Source organism: Scardinius erythrophthalmus (genome assembly GCF_964197995.2).
Source record: "Scardinius erythrophthalmus genome assembly, chromosome: 1".
Taxonomy (NCBI): Eukaryota; Metazoa; Chordata; class Actinopteri; order Cypriniformes; family Leuciscidae; genus Scardinius; species Scardinius erythrophthalmus.
Window position 1 is genome coordinate 19,343,972 of NC_138221.1, and position 17,514 is coordinate 19,361,485.

Here is a 17,514-nt window from a genome sequence, read left to right on the forward strand (position 1 = left end):
TATGTGGGTATGGTAGGGGGATGTGAATAAGGATTTGAAGTCAAGGCTCTAGAATTTACTACAAGAATAATATTAGATTACTTCTCTATTGATAGACGGTTATATTCATTTTCTTTTCTTTTCTTTTTTTCTTTCTTTATTTATTATTATTTTTTTCCCGTAGATTAGAAGACTTTGGAAACAGGATGATTATAGCAAATGTAAGTTTTGAATACTGGAGAAGGGGTAGGATTAAATAAGGTTTTACTTCTTCCAACCCCTTTTCAGACATGTTACAGAGTGTTAGTGTATATGTGGTTGTGTTTATATGTATGCATTTGTGTATATATGTAAGCGTTTGTATATGTAGGTATGTTTATGTACCTGTATATGGGTGTATGTATATGGGTATGTATGTATGCACGTATGTGGGGTAGGTGTGGATATATATATGTAGGTACATATGGATATGGATGTGGGTTTCTATGCACATATGTGTATATGTGCTCAATTTCTTGTGTGAGTTAAAGACTGGCTATATATGATAGAAACAAAGTGTATGAACTTTTTAACATGTCTGAAATTAATCTAATAAATACAAAATACAAATACAAATGAAATTGGATGATTGACACAGTAACCATAGCAACATGAGAACGTGATAACCAAAGCAACATTTTGGCGTCTAATAATGTTATTATTTTTGTTACATTGATTTAGCCTACACTTTAGTCATAAGTTTAGGCTACATACACCTTGCTGAATCTCCAAAATTTAATATTTGTTTATTTTTTAATGAGGATGATCATAAAAACATTGTTTCTATTTATTACTGCCCTGAAAAATCTTTTTTCACATAATGGATGTTTAATAGCCTAGTCCACAAGAAAAAATACAAACACAAAATACAAGACAAATTACATAAGCTTGATTTTAATATTGTGTTTCATTACCTGAATGATCCACAATTTTTTTTTTTATTATTTTTTTTTTTTTTTAGTTTTTTTTATGGTTGTTCATGAGGAAAAATCCTCCTGCACATTCTTTGCTTTTCCAGCATCTTCTGCATATTTGACTCATACTAGCAGTGACTATGATTGTGAGATCCATCTTGTCACACTGAAGACAACTGATGGACTCATACACAACTATTACAAACCCTGCAAACATTTAGTGATGATCAAGAAGTAAGCAACCATTAGGAGCCAGGGGGTGTACATTTTTGAACTGGATCATTGGTGTAAATTGCTATTATTTTATTTAAAAAATAATTAATTAATTCAGTCCTGCCATTTAGAGGCTAAATAAGATATTAGCATGTAAAACAAAATAAGATAATCAAAATAAATAAAAATGTAAAAATCGTCATCTTGCTCAAAGGTTTACTCCTGGCTCTTAATGCATCGTGTTATATTCTTGAGCATTACTTTGCAGAATCTGAAAGATGTACGATAGTGACTGTAACTATACATTGGAATCATTTTGTAAGGTTTAACAAATTAATTTAAGAGCTCAGTGTTGAGACCTTTCACTGGAATTTGATTGACATGCGATCTGACCAATCATAATGCAGATACCTGCCATTTTTGTCCGACAAACAAACCAAACCAGATAGTAGATTAAAGACTTGAACTTGAAAAATGGTGTGAATTGAATTCTTTTTGCAGTTCTGATGTTCATTCATGTTTAATTCGTGCTATAACTAGAATATATTATCAGTTCATGTGTTGCTTGAGTTGAGGCCTATATTAAAGCACCACAAAACTGTGTGTATTGTTTTAATTTCATAAAAATGACCAAATTTGAAAGCAGAGACTTTTTCATAACAGAAGAAGCCTTATCTTATCTGTTCGCGCATTGTCAGTGTCCTCTTTGCTCCGCAATATATATTTCACAGTGTGAGAACATGTGGAGTGAGAGCGGAATGGCTTGTCGGACATAGCGACAGTAAGAGGGGCGGGTCTTTGTGAAAGGTCAATTTAAAACCATTTAAATCTTTGTGGACTCGACTCGGACTCGGATGTTAAGGACTCGGACTCAAGTGCGACTCGGCCCTCTTTGGACTCGGACTTGGACTCGGACTCGATTGTTAAGGACTTGGACTCGACTCGGACTCGACAATGGTGGACTCGGACCCAACACTAGTGTGATTTGGAACACAGCCTCTGAGTGTCGACTTTGAGCACTGTTAATTCACAATATATTCCTGTAGGCTACTCTCTCGAAAATAAAAAATATCACCCAGAATGCATTGTTTTCTATTGTATATTGCTGTTTTAATGGAAAACAGCATGCTACTGTCAAAATTTGGCCCCTTTTTTTACAGGCCAATTTTTACAGTGTAGATTCCATTTTGTTGTCCTTATATGGGTGTTTCTGACAGTGTGAAACTGAAGTATGTGTTTGCATGAAGCGTCTGACCTCAGGGTTATATGTGAATTTCAGGTTGACGTCAGGCTGTCCAGTCACGCTCATGGTAACACGAGCGACGGGCGCTGTTACACCCCACACCTTCACCAGACCCAGAGTCAACCTGTCGGCCTCAGCCAGACCGTCTGTGGGAACCATGCTGGTCAGAACACCCTATACAGATCAACACACCGATGTTACACACATATATAAACACACATCAAAACTGTTACACACATATAAACACACAGATGTTACACACATATAAACACACAGCTGTTACACATATCAACACACAGATGTTACACACATATAAACACACAGATGTTACACACATAAACACACAGCTGTTACACACATATAAACAAAGCTGTTACACACATATAAACACACAGATGTTACACACATATAAACACACAGCTGTTACACATCAACACAGATGTTACACACATATAAACACACAGATGTTACACACATATAAACACGCAGCTGTTACACACATATAAACACAGCTGTTACACACATATAAACACACAGATGTTACACACATATAAACACACAGCTGTTACACACATATAAACACAGATGTTACACACATATAAACACAGCTGTTACACACATAAACACACAGATGTTACACACATATAAACACAGCTGTTACACATATATAAACACACAGCTGTTACACATATAAACACAGCTGTTACACACATAAACACACAGATGTTACACACATATAAACACACAGCTGTTACACACATATAAACACACAGCTGTTACACATATCAACGCACAGATGTTACACACATATATAAACACAGCTGTTACACACATATAAACACACAGATGTTACACACACATATAAACACAGCTGTTACACACATTTAAACACACATATAAACACACATATGTTACACACATATAAACACACAGAACAGCTGTTACACACATATAAACACACAGATGTTATACACATATAAACACAGATGTTACACACATATATAAACACAGATGTACACACATACAAACACACATCACAGCTGTTACACACTGTTGTCCTGTGTGTGTGTGTGTGTGTGTGTGTGTGTGTGTGTGTGTGTGTGTAACAGATGTGTGTGTGTGTGTGTGTGTGTGTGTGTGTGTGTGTGTGTGTGTGTGTGTGTGTGTGTGTGTGTGTGTGTGTGTGTGTGTGTGTGTGTGTAACAGCTGTCCTGTGTTTATATGTGTAAAAGCTGTGATGTGTGTTTATGCGTGTGTAACATCTGTCCTGTGTGTTTACATGTTACACACACATGAACACACATCACAGCTGTTACACTCATATAAACACACAGAACAGCTGTTACACACACATAAACACACAGGACAGATGTTACACACACACACACACACACACACACACACACACACACACACACACACACACACACACATATATAAACACACAGAACAGCTATTACACACATATAAACACAGCAACTGTTACACACATATAAACACACAACAGCTGTTACACACATATAAACACACAACAGCTGTTACACACATATAAACACACGACAGCTGTTAAACACATATAAACACACGACAACTGTTACACACATGTAAACACACAGCTGTTACACACATATAAACACAGATGTTACACACATATAGACACACAGCTGTTACACACATATAAACACAGATGCACACACAGCAAAATGTATTTGCTTTTATTTGTGCTTTTGTTGTGATTTTTAGCCTGTTTTTGGATGTTTAGAGTTGATCTGTTTATCTGAATATTTTACTTATTGTCAGCATTGTTGAGATTCATATGCTGATTGTTGATATGCTGTAATAAAAGTAAATGTACTGTATGTGCATCACTCATCGCTCAAATCATTCATAACTGATTGCTGTAATAAGTAGTATAACACACTTTCTATATGGAATTTGACTTCATGAGTTCAGAGAGTCAGGTTTATTTCATAAATATTATCATAATAATGTCATCATTAGTATATATAGACTTTTATTTACTTCTCTTGGCTTTTCTCTTATATATTTCTCTTGGATTTTCTCTCAGCTAAATTTAATCTAATTACTGTTATCAGCAAAATCCCCAGAAAATTGGAATACGTTTTTTTTGTATCAATAATCACACACCCCTTTTTGTTTAAAGTGCTAAATAAAGTTAGAAACAGAGAAAGTGTAGGTTACATGACCTTTTTACGGCTAATAGTGAGGTTCTTGGCGATGACCTGTACAAAGCGACTGTCAGCCGGATCAGCCGTCATCTCACCACGCAGATTGCGCATCAGCATCTTATGAACATAGAACGTGTTTAATTATTTAGTGATTTAAAACAAGTTACACTTATTATCTAATTATTAATATTTACAAATTAAATTATTACACTGCTTTTTGTTATTTGAAAAACTCAAATATAAATCAAATTCATGTGGTAGCCTACAACTAACATGCAAAAAGAAAGAAAGAAAGAAAGAAAGAAAGAAAGAAAGAAAGAAAGAAAGAAAGAAAGAAAGAAAGAAAGAAAGAAAGAAAGAAAGAAAGAAAGAAAGAAAGAAAGAAAGAAAATACTGTATTAAATTCAATAGATCTCTTAAAATATCAACAACAACACAAATAAATACATTATACAAACTAAAGTTAGTTCAGGTTGCAAAATGTTGTGTGATGCCCCCATTAATTAAAACATGTAATAAAAAATAAAACAACTTATTAGCTTGAAAAATATATTGAAAACTTGTTTTAAATACTTTTAAGGGTTACACCAAATGACATTTCTTAAATACAATATGTGAAAATGTAATATGTCAAAAATAAAATGTGCACTTTTATGTGTACTTACCTAAGAAATAACTTGTTAATATTGGGTAACTACATGGGTTAAGGTTAGGCTTAGGTATAGGTACATGGTTATTACTCAGTTATTGTAATAACTATTATAAGTACATGTATGTACATGGGGAACGGGACTGTAAAATAAAGTGCTACCCAAACATGAATACAAGGAGTATGGCTAAGAACTTGGCATTTGCATTTTAAAATTTGATATTCAAAAATATTTTTACTGTCATTCAAAAGTTTGCCGTTGTTATGATTTTTTCAAAGAAGTCTCTTACTGCATTTAAATTGAATACAATAAAAAAGGAACATTGTGATATATTATTATATATTAATAAGTACATTTTAAAATAATAGTTTTCAATTGTGATATATTTTAACATGTGTGATGTGAAGACGTTTTCCATACCTTCTTCTTCTCTTCTGTACTGAGGTCTTGTTTTGCCAGCACATAGGAGAGTTTTGAAAGAGCAGCTTCTGCGGTCATATCACATCCAGCGATCACACCGGCTTCATGCAGAGCCTGAGAGGGAATATTAAATCACACACTCCTGGAATACACACACATAAGGCTTTTCTAACTTTAGTTAGTGTGTAATGTTGCTGTTTGAGCATAAACAACATCTGCAAAGTTATAACGCTAAAAGTTCAAAGCAAAGGGAGATATTTTCTTTTAAAGAAATCTTTTTTATAGCTGCAGTCCATAGCTTTTTTGGGTTAAAAATTATACAAAATAATTTTTTTGAGCGAGTACATAACCAGCCAGTGTTCAACACTATCTGCTTGCCTTAGCTCGATTCAAAACGGTAAGCTTGTAATAATGTATTTAATTCCGGTGGATTTCTGCGGGAAATTCAAGCATGTCTTTGCGTCATTACGTCACATCTGTCCACATAAAGAAGAGCCTCGGCTAGTGGGCTATGAGTGTGAGGATGTTGGAGGTGGAGATTTATAGCCTTTTCTCACAGCACTTGATATAATTAAACTTATCAATTTGATGGCGGATCCAGAGAGGTTCAAACGACAATCACCAGTGACAACTGGAGATTCACCCGTTGTAAAACGCGAAAGACTTCAGACTTCAGAAATAAAGAGACTGCAACCGGCCCATGCGAAAACAAGGATAAATGTCAGAAGGGCATTAAATGTAGTCACGCAATGCTGATGTTGTCATCATTAACAATTTGAGAACAATAATTTGCACGGTTTGATGTGATATGATAAGCGATCGTTAGATTTAATCGGCGCGATTTACGGCAAAGCTTTTTTCCCCTTAGTTGGTCAGAACAAAAGTGGATGTTACTTACTTGTTCAGACGACATTTTCCAGTGAAAATTCTTATGTTGGTCATACTTCCAAAAAGTAGAATCTGTGATTGCGAATGCCAAATGGTGATCGACAGCCGCACATTCTCCTCAAAACATTGGATTCATCCGCGCTGTGCCGTGTCGAGGCACAACCCACGTAAAGTTGATAATTCTGCGAATATCTGCAATTGCAGATTTCGAACAGAGATGGCGACAAAGAGAAAAACTGCGGACTGCAGCTTTAAGGACTACAACAAACGGCTGGTAGAGACTACACGACATTCCTCCCGGGTTAGTGACATCGCTAACCCTATAATTTACATAAACCCCGCCCCCTGAACACGATTTATAGATTATCATGACAGAATATGCTAATCAATGACTAGAAGATAACTACACATAAGCTACATAAATTCATCAACTAACCATTCAGAAATTTTGTCTACATGTTGTCACTTCTTCTTGAGTCCTTCCATCATTGTCTGACCCCGGTTTGAACATAAAAGGCTAAACGTTTTTGAAATTTTCAGTGTTTGACTGTGTGAGGTAAAGTGTGTGAAGTTAAAACTTTAGGGGTCAAGAGTCCAACTAAAGCAAACACTGATTTTTCCAAAAAAAATAAAATAATATATTTTCTCCTTCTGTGATTCTGCTTGTTAACATCAGGTATCTTCAATAATGGTCAATCATCACTTAAATTAAGTACTCAAGTATATAAAATATATATAAAACTGTTCTAGTGTTTTTGTGGATACTTTTTATCGAAAAATCTTACTTATTGTGCCTTTAAGCAAACTCCCATACCTGTCCAGTGGCGTATGTGGCCGTGACCGTGCCCCGCAGGCACTGGGTGCAGTTGATCATGATGAGTCCTCTCTTGGTCGCTTTACGAATCGCATCCAGCAGGTCAGGACAGTTGTCGGGGGCGTTACCGCTGCCGTAGGTCTCCAATACGATCCCATCCATCTTCTGCAAGAACTTCTTGACCTGATCAGAAAATGGATCTCATTTAAACATCTGAAATACCAGAAAGTTCAGCCAAAAATGAAACTTCTGACATTATTTACAAAAAAAAAAAAAAAAATGAACATGTTCATGCACTGAATGAAGAGATTTGCCAAAAATATTTGTCCAGATAAAGGCAGATATTACCACATGCCCCAGCCTTACTGTTTCAGCGGTGATTCCTGGGAAGAGTCGCAGGAGACCCACTTTACTGTTCCACTGTGTGTTGACCGTGAATTTGGCGGTTGGATTAGCTCGCTCCACAGCATCCCAGTTAACTAGAGTAAGAAATAAAACATAATATTCAAAATAACACATCTGAATAAAATAAATAACACTGCATCACCACTAACAAGGAAGTTGACATTTCATTTCATGCAGTGTCCTGCAATGTGGCCTCATATATTATATATATGTTTTTTACTTTTTTCTTAAAGGAACACTTCGACTTTTTGGGACTTTGGCTTATTCACCATATCCACCAGAGTTAGATAAGTCCATATACATACCTTTTTTATCTCCGTGCGTGCCGTAACTCTGTCTGACGCACCCACCGCTAGCCTAGCTTAGCACAAAGACTGGAGGTAAACAGCTACAGCTAGCATACTGCCTAGAGCCCTGCACGGGGCAAAACATCCAGCCCTAACCGAGACCTGGCCCGTGGTGTTCAAGCCCTAATCCGGCCCCAGCCCGAAAACGTCTGCAATTTTTCAGCCCGAACCCGACCCGAGACCAACATCAATATCACTTTGAGCTCTCTCTGACGCGCACTCACTGATGTCTCTGCTAGACGCACACACATACACACACACGCTACTAGGTAAAATATTATTATAGGCCTCAAACATAACTACCACCACCGACAATTATGCCCACAAATATTAATACAGACTGTCCATTACAGAGAAACATAAGCAATGGCATGCAGTAGAGAATATTATATAGCCAAATGTGATCCAGCAGTAAATAAAGATTTATGGCCTACCTTTTTTTATGTCAAGTAACTTTACTGAAGAACAACGTTTCAAAGAACTCTTCGCCAACTGGCTAACGTTAAATAAAAATAAAAATATAATAAAGAAAAAAAAAATCCGTTGAACTGAGTAGGTTCATTCACTGTTTATTCGTGATCGTTGTGAAGAAAAAGAATAGCATCCACTGTTGACGGCTTCAGGCTCGGTAATCAAATCAAAACTCTTTCAAAATGCAGCTTTTCCTGAAGTATTGGGAACTTTTAGTAACTCCGCTCCAACTTCTCCCTGATGCTCTGCATGGTCAACTGTCACCTAATGCGTTACTCGCGTGATCGCATATTGCGTTGCATATTTATAATATTATCAATATAACAATATTTCATACAGTAGCTCTGCACGTATATTATGGGCAGTGGGCACGATGAAAGGAGAAAAGCCCGAGCCCGAGACCAAATTCGATGAAATAAATGAGCCTGAGTCCGACCAAAGCCCAATCTGTAAAAAAAAAAAAAAAAAAAAAAAAATTGACCCGACTGCTCCCAAAAAGTGACAAAATAACTCCAACATTTTCCTATTTACATGTTGTGATTTGTATAGTCACAGCGTGTACAAATAACATGGTCACATATTCTCAGAAAGCGAAGCACTGCTAACTTGGGCGGAGTGATTTGCTCGCAGCACCTGAGAAGCCCCGTGGTGAGGAGCAGAGTTCACTCAGAATTGGAGTAAATCACTCCGCAGAAGTAACAGTGCTTCGTCTTCTGAGAATATAGTTCCCAGTATGTATACGGTTAAAAGATGGTTGTGTCTCATGTGACCTTGTTATTCGTACACGCTGTGACTATACAAATCACAACATGTAAATAGGAAAATGTTGGCATTATTTTGTCACTTATTGGGAGCAGTATGCTAGCTGTAGCCGTTTACCTCCAGTCTTTGTGCTAAGCTAGGCTAGCGGTGGGTGCGTCAGACAGAGTTACAGCACGCACGGAGATGAAAAAGGTATGTATGGACTTATCTAACTCTGGGGGATACGGTGAATAAGCTAAAGTCCCCCAAAAGTCGAAGCGTTCCTTTAATAATTTGTGCATTGTTAGTACATGTATACTACGTATACATGTTAGTGTATATAAATTCACTATGGACCACTTTTACGATTATTAAAAACTACAAAGATATTTGAGGGGAAAAGGGGGGAAAAAATAATACAAATGACAAAAACACAACAGAAGTACTGAAAATGTAACTAAAATATAAAAGAAAATGTAACTGGAATATATATACAGTATATAAATCCACTATGGATATTTCAATAATGTTATCGCATCCTTTTTGGAGCTTTAAGGGATAGTTCACCCAAAAATGAAAATTCTGTCATCATTTTCTTTCTTCCGCTGAAAACAAACGAATGTTAAAGAATGTCTGAAGTTAATGGGGCCTATTAACTGCTTTGTCACCCATATTCTTCAAAATATCTCTATTTTGTGTTCAGTAGAAAAAAGTACTTCATACAGGTTTGGAACAATTTGAGGGTGAGTAAATGAGGAATTCATTTTTGGGTAAACTATCCCTTTAAAAGCCCCAGTCCTAAATAATTGTACGTAATTGCATTGAAAAGAGCAACTATTCTATAAATAGACCCACATGGGACTAAGACTGTGTATAAATGCTATCAGAACAGGAATCACTTTTGATGTCGACTTCAGCGGTGGCTAACGGCAGCATGTTTGGTGAGTTAAATGCGTCAAAGCTTCCAGAGTCCACTTTGGTGACACGATTGCCCCTGTACAGCTTATGATGAAAATACAGGCAAACCTGTGAAGAAAGACGCATTTCTTTTTTTTTTATATAACAATAATAATTATTATACAATTATTACAATAAATTTATTGTTATTACAATTATTGTACAATAAAGTATATTTACTAAGCTTCATTAGCAGAAACAAAATGTACTTCAAAACTTTTAATCATCTCAAAGGACACTTAAAACCACATTTAATCAAATATTATTTTCTGTATTTTATTAAACTATCTTCCATATTTTCAGTCTGTGAGGGCAGTGTTTCATAACACCACCCAAATGTTAACGCAAAGAAAGAAGGTGTAACCTTTATTCTAGCTGTATGTCATGCCATGTCGTGGAGATGCTGTGTTTTGCGTTGCAAAAGCCAAACTACTTTGTTTGGCCTTCCAAAAGAGGACACAATTAGAAAACCGTGCTTAAGATTTATTTACAACACTGTTCCAGAACAGTAAAACCAAAATATTCGACTGTGTGCTGCATATTTTTCATGTTTCCTGAACCTGGGAGAGTACAAGTCCGGCTGTGCACAAAGGCTGATTCTAGAAAGCAATTTCATATTTGCATGTATATTCTGGCGTTTCTGACACACACGGCCTGCAAGTATGTTTTAATTTTTTTAAGAATTTGCTACTGACTATTTCAAACTCACCTCAGGGATGACATACTCTCCTGCTATCAACAGCGCCCCCAAGAGGTTCTCCCTCCCATCATTCCTCCTCTCAAAGATGGGCACCTGCAATATACATGATGGTTGTGAAGCTAATAGTGAAGTTAACATGATACTTTTTTGATGAACACTTGTTAATATTGGAGGATATACACTTTATATATATATATATCACATTATGAATGTGACACATTATGAAATAAATCACATTATTTCACATTATGTGAACATCATGAAGGGGGGTCACATTATGAAATAAATGTTTTTCTCCAAAACACGTTGGCCACAATTATTGGCACCCTTTTATTAAATACTTTTTGCAACATCCTTTTGACAAGATACCAGCTCTGAGTCTTCTCCTATAATGCCTGATGAGTTTGGAGAACACCTGACAAGAGATCAGAGACCATTCCTCCTTACAGAATATCTCCAGATCCTTCAGATTCCCAGATCCATGTTTGTGCTTCTTCTCTTCAGTTCAGCCCACTCATCAGGTCAGGGAACTGTGATGTCATGGCAGAAGCTTCATTTTGTGCTCCGCAACAAATTTTTGTGTTGATTTTGATTCTGACCATGACTGTTCTGAACCAAATTATAAATGCAATACTTTTGTTTTTGTCCCTATTTTTCATGAGCTGAACTCAAAGATCTAAGACTTTTGTACACAAAAAGCCATTTCTCTCGGGGCACTTTTAGGCTTGTGAAGTTGAATAAAAAAAACTTGTTCAAAAGTCACGTAACTCAGTCTCATAAGTTTAAATAATTTGTCTAGTTTTAAGGTCTGTAAGAGGACAAACTTAGATTACAAGAGAAATTGTTAATATTTTACATTTTGTCCGACCTGCAATGAACAAATGTCATTTCCACCACATCTCTATATACAGCTGTTATTTAAAAATAGAATAACTTATGCCACTCAAGAATTGTCTAAGATCATTTTTGTAACTAGTTTTATCAGTTTTTCCACAATGTACAAAAATTATACATTTGTCAATGCAATAAATTAACTGCCCTAAGGACCAAATGGTGAACTGTACACCTGTCACACTCTGAAATTTAATTTTGGTTAGGGCAAGAGCTTATTAGAAAATAAATAACTTGAATTTTTATATTAAGTAGAGCATGATCTCGTAAATTGTGGATACATTTTTAATGTGTGATGAGAACTTTTTAAATGTTTTTAAAAAATGTGTGTGGTGATGGAAATGACAGGGTGGTGGTGGAAATGACAATGGATTAACGTGAATGTAGAGAAACAGTAATATTTAGAATATTTATTTGAAAAATATATTTTGAAAACTCTTAAACTCATCACACTCAGTAAACTCAATTCACAACGTCAATCTACTCTTGCAATCCATATCAATTGTACTTTGTAATCATAAATGTCATTTCCACTACATGCTGTCATTTCCACCACAGAGGGCAGTGTGGTGGAAATGACATTTCTGTATTTTTTTGTGAAAAAAGGGAAGATAGCTTCACTGATAGCTTTGAATTAATACTCAGCATTTCATGCATGCAAAATACTCTTATTTAACTTAAAATTTTTTACTTTTTAAAAACACCCTTGAAGGTACAGCATGTTTCCACCACATGCTGTCATTTCCACCACAGAGGGCAGTGTGGTGGAAATGACTGTGGTGGAAATGACATTTCTGTAGTTTTTTGTGAAAAAATGGAAGATAGTTTCACTGATCAGCTTTGAATTTATACTTAGCATTTCATGTATGCAAAATACTCTTATTTAACTTAAAATATTAAACTTTTTAAAAACACCCTTGAAGATGCAGCATGTTTGGAAATGACGTAGAATAAATATATTAACTGATCAAGCAATATTTATCTTGATTTTTCTTATTTGTTCTTGATGAAAATTTAAAATTGCCTCCATGTCCAACATGTGCTCTGATGTCTCTGAACATTTCCATAGAAACCACCTAAACAATCTTTCACACAAACGTTTTAAAGGGACATTACAGTGTTGTGGTGGAAATGACACCAATACTGTGCGACAGCTATATTTTGTATAAAAAGTAATATTGATGGTGGTCTCACATTAAATACTATAATGTATTTTAATTATTTTACTAGTGCTTAATTTAAGTATATTAATAGTTACCAGATAAGTCATACTTTTAAACTGTATTTTCATTGTTGAAGTTAAAAAGTCTGGGTGTGCGACAAGGAGAAAACAGTGATTTTGACACCTATAAGGAGGTTGAAAAGTATGAAGAAATCATAATAGAAAGGTAGTAAAAAGTTTTTAAGGAGGTTTTATTGTTAGTTTGAAAAAGAAAGAGGATTTTGTCCAAAATTGTATGTATTTTTAAAAATATGACCAAAGTACATAAAAGTGCCCATAGTCTAAGAATCACCCATATATATATATATATATATATAGAGAGAGAGAGAGAGAGAGAGAGAGAGAGAGAGAGAGCTATATATATGTATATATGTATATATATATATATATATATATATATATATATATATATATATATATATATATATATATATATATATATATATAATATAAATATAAAATAATTAATTTTTTATTTTTTTATTTTACAACAAAATGAATCATCACTGAACTTACTGAAGCTGGACTGTGACGCTATTTTCTTCTGGAAACCATTTTTTTTTTTTTTGCATTATTTTCCTGTTATCTCTGTAAAGCTACAATCTGTATTGTAAAAAGCGCTATATAAATAAAGGTGACTTGACTTGACTTAACTTTAAAATGCTCTATTTGTGCAACACAAAGGTGAGAATTAATGCATTAATACATTTAATTAATGCATTAATAAATCAATTTAAAATGTGTTACCTGTGAGCCAGTGAAGATGACAGGCTTTCCCAGATTTTCACACATGAAGGATAAGGCAGAAGTGGTGTAAGCCATGGTGTCTGTGCCGTGCAGAACTACAAAACCATCGTATTGGTCATAGTGTTCCTGTGAACACGAGGGAAAAACCTTTCAAAATCTCAAAAATGATTTTTGATATACAAATTTTAAAAAGTGTTGAACTGACTGATCTACCATCAAAAAATATGAAGATTACCTTCAATTACAAAAAAAAAAAGGTTTAAATAAAACAAAATATCAAAATCAAAGACTTTATCAGATCAGTTCTGTCCACAATCAGTTTCAGTCATGTCTAACTTGTACTCAACAACGTGACCATTTCAGTCTTATTCGCAACCCAGAGAAAAACAAAGAATGCAAAAAAACAAACATAAAGATGGTTGAAAAGGAAGCACCTCAATGTCTTTTCCAATACGGGCCCAGTCATCTTTATTCATATTACAGGAGTCGAGGAGGGGAGAGTACTCTAAAACTGTATATTCAATCCTCTTCTTCTGTTTGGACTGTCTGGTGGGGGTAAGGGGGGTAAGGGGGGTGAGGGGGAGGGGGGGGGGGGGGGGGGGGGGACAAAGCCCAAAAGGACATAAAAGCACAAACCGGTCAAAGGTTTGGACAAATTACTATTTTTTTATGTTTATGAAAGAAGTATCTTATGATCATCAAGTCTGCAATTACTTGATCAAAATACAGAAGAAATAATAATTTTGTGAAATATTACTACAATTTAAAATAATGGGTTTCTATTTTATTATAACCTTATACTTTTTTGAGGATTTTTTGATGAATAAAAAGTTTAAAAACAACAGCATATATTTAAAGTAGAAATCTTTTGTACCAATATAAACTACCACTCAAAAGTTTGGGTTCAGTAATTTTACTTTCTTTAAAAAAAAAAATAATAATAATAATAATGCTTTTATTCAGCAAGGATGTCCTAAATTGATAAAAAGTAATCGTAAAGACAGTAACGCTTCAGATTACAGTACTGCATAATTAAAAACAAATTTACAGAGTAACTTTCTGTAATTATACCTATAAAGTAAGTATAAGGGAACAATATGTAAAGTTTTGGGAATAAAGGGGTAACAACCAGATGAATTAACAAATAATTTGTACTGTAAGTATTTTAGAACTAAGGGGTACTGATTATACTATTATGACACAACAATCTTACATTTGTGAGCAATTTAGCAAAAAAACATACACTGATATCTTTTAAATAAAGGTGCACTGAAAACTAAAACCATAAATACTGGGGAAATATACTCTTGTTCCATGTAGTTACAGGGTAAGTACAATAAAAATCATACACCCCAGTCAACACATTGATCTCACAGTGATCTCTCCAAATGATCACAATGTGAGTCACTGTGATCTAAAAGTGTAACCTCACAGCACACTCACTGTGTGCTCGTATTATGATCACAATATGAGCTCATCCCAGCTAGAAATGTTATTGGACGTGGACTCCAACGTCGCTCAGACGTCAAATTTTGGTTGAAAATGAAAATCGGGTTGACATCTAAACATTTGTTTGACTTGTTTGAACATTTGTTTGAACTCCACAAACAGCATTACCAGCTTCACTTATTACAAACCAGATTTACTTCTGTCATATGTGTACAAACGTCCTTATTGAGATTAACAGAGGTTTATATATTGATGCTTAATTGAAAATAATAGTTTGGGTTGATGTCATCGCCATTATGGTGATCAGTGTTTGCTTTAGCTGGCCAGTTTGACTCTTGATGTTTTAATGTTAATTTTTCTCTGGTCGCTGGAACTGTTTGTTACGGCAAGAACTGTAAGAGAAAATGTGATCAGATGATGTCAGCTTCTTGATGATGACGATATAATCATCATGTAGTGCTCTGATCATCTGATCTCGTTTAGACTATTATGTGTGTTATTAATTTAATATTATTGATTACAGTAATGTGTCTACAGCATTATGTCCAACAGAGTTTTAAGAAGAACATCTGTAAAAAAAAAAATATATATATATAAATAAAAAAGAACACTAAACATTTTGAACTACTGTTTCATTTAGACACGTTGTCGCAAACCTAACTAGAAAACTATTAACATTCTAGAAAAACTAACATCAAATAGTCAAGGCCAAAGAGCCCAACTACAGCAAACACTGATCACCATAACGGCGACCAAACCAAACTATCACTTTCAAACAAACTTCAACATCTAAACCAGTTTAACCAATTCAGTCCTGTGTCTGCTGGGAAGCTTCCCGCTAAAACTTTATAAGAATGTTGGGGATAATGTTCTATCAATGTTATCACTAAACTTGTTTAAAATGTTTTTAGAGAGTGTTATCCTACCTTTTAGAAGAATTCTGGTAACAAAAATAAAATTAGCTACAGAAAACATTACAAGAACATAACATAATGCTCTCAAAACATTCATAGAACAATAACATTTCTAGCTGGGATGAGCTCATATTGTGGATATCATATAGTAGCCTATATGATTGTGGAGATCATACACACAAATATGCCATTAATTTTGGAGGTGTTCTCCTATTTATTGATCAAGACAATAGCTGCAAAATTCAGAATTAATAATTATTAATTAATTATTAATTAAAAATAAAATAAAGAAATTATTGAATCTGTCTTGTTGGGGGAGGATGGAGAATGATGTATTTCCTTATTTGAGAATAGACTTAAAAATTTAATGATTCTTCTTTGTTTGTCATCTAAAAAAAAAACTGTAAAAAAACTGCGTAAGAACTTACGGCAGCACCAGCATGTCCTTTTCCAGTCTCTTTTGTTGTGCGTACTGCTCATCGTGCAGAATCGAGAGTTTGCGTAGAGTTTTAACAAAAACATTAGGTTCTGGAGACAAAACTGTAAATATAGAAGAAAAGCCTGTAAAAAGTTATGAACAAATGCACCAAATTGATACACTGTAAAACCTTGTTATAAAAAAAATAGTCCCATTTGAGCTACCCGCTCTTAATCACAGTTTTTTTTTTTTTATACGAGATCAGCAAACAAATAATCCCATAAACATGTCATAGCATAGCCGTGTCATAACATATTAATTTGTATATCATATGTGAAGCCTCATGCAGGCAGGCGTGTGAGTTTTGCTGATAGTGTTTACCGTTTTCATGTTCCATCATACCAATGGTTCCTCCAGTGTTTATGACCAGGACCTTTGTATCCCTGACATTTGGGCTGGAGTGACCCGCGGTGGTCAGGCTGACAGATTTCTGCAACTTAAACACAAAACTCGTCTGAAAGGAAAAGGGGGAGGTATTGCTGTAATTTATAGTAATATCTTCAGAATTACTGATAAGTCTAGTTTAAAATATAATTCTTTTAAAGTGTTAGTGCTTAGTGTAACACTATCTAGTGTAAATGATAAATCACGTTTGAGATTTGTGCTGGCTACTGTATACAGGCCACCAGGGCACCATACAGACTTTATCAAAGAATTTGCTGATTTTCTAACAGAGTACTGGCTGCAGACAGGGTTCTAAATAAAAACTTACTAGCCCGTTTGGCCGGTGATGCATGAGGCATTACATGCATGATACATAAGCCTCTGTTCCGCTCTGTTCTCGGTCTTTTATCCCTCTGGCCGTACTTCCTACATTTCCCATGAACACTGTGCCGTAATGCT

The 17,514-nt window shown here is 34.9% G+C and overlaps 1 protein-coding gene across 1 annotated transcript; it reads right to left on the reverse strand.

The window, feature by feature from the left end:
- Positions 1-2,313: 2,313 nt before the first annotated feature.
- Positions 2,314-17,407, reverse strand: LOC308687088 (L-asparaginase 1-like; the record flags this gene model as incomplete). Its single annotated transcript, XM_081359345.1, has 12 exons — positions 2,314-2,562; positions 4,596-4,694; positions 5,648-5,761; positions 7,350-7,532; positions 7,716-7,828; positions 10,213-10,339; positions 10,980-11,063; positions 13,831-13,956; positions 14,265-14,376; positions 16,622-16,733; positions 16,993-17,125; positions 17,384-17,407. The coding sequence occupies 12 exons, from the start codon at positions 17,405-17,407 to the stop codon at positions 2,314-2,316; spliced, it is 1,476 nt and encodes a 491-aa protein (XP_081215471.1).
- Positions 17,408-17,514: the final 107 nt, after the last annotated feature.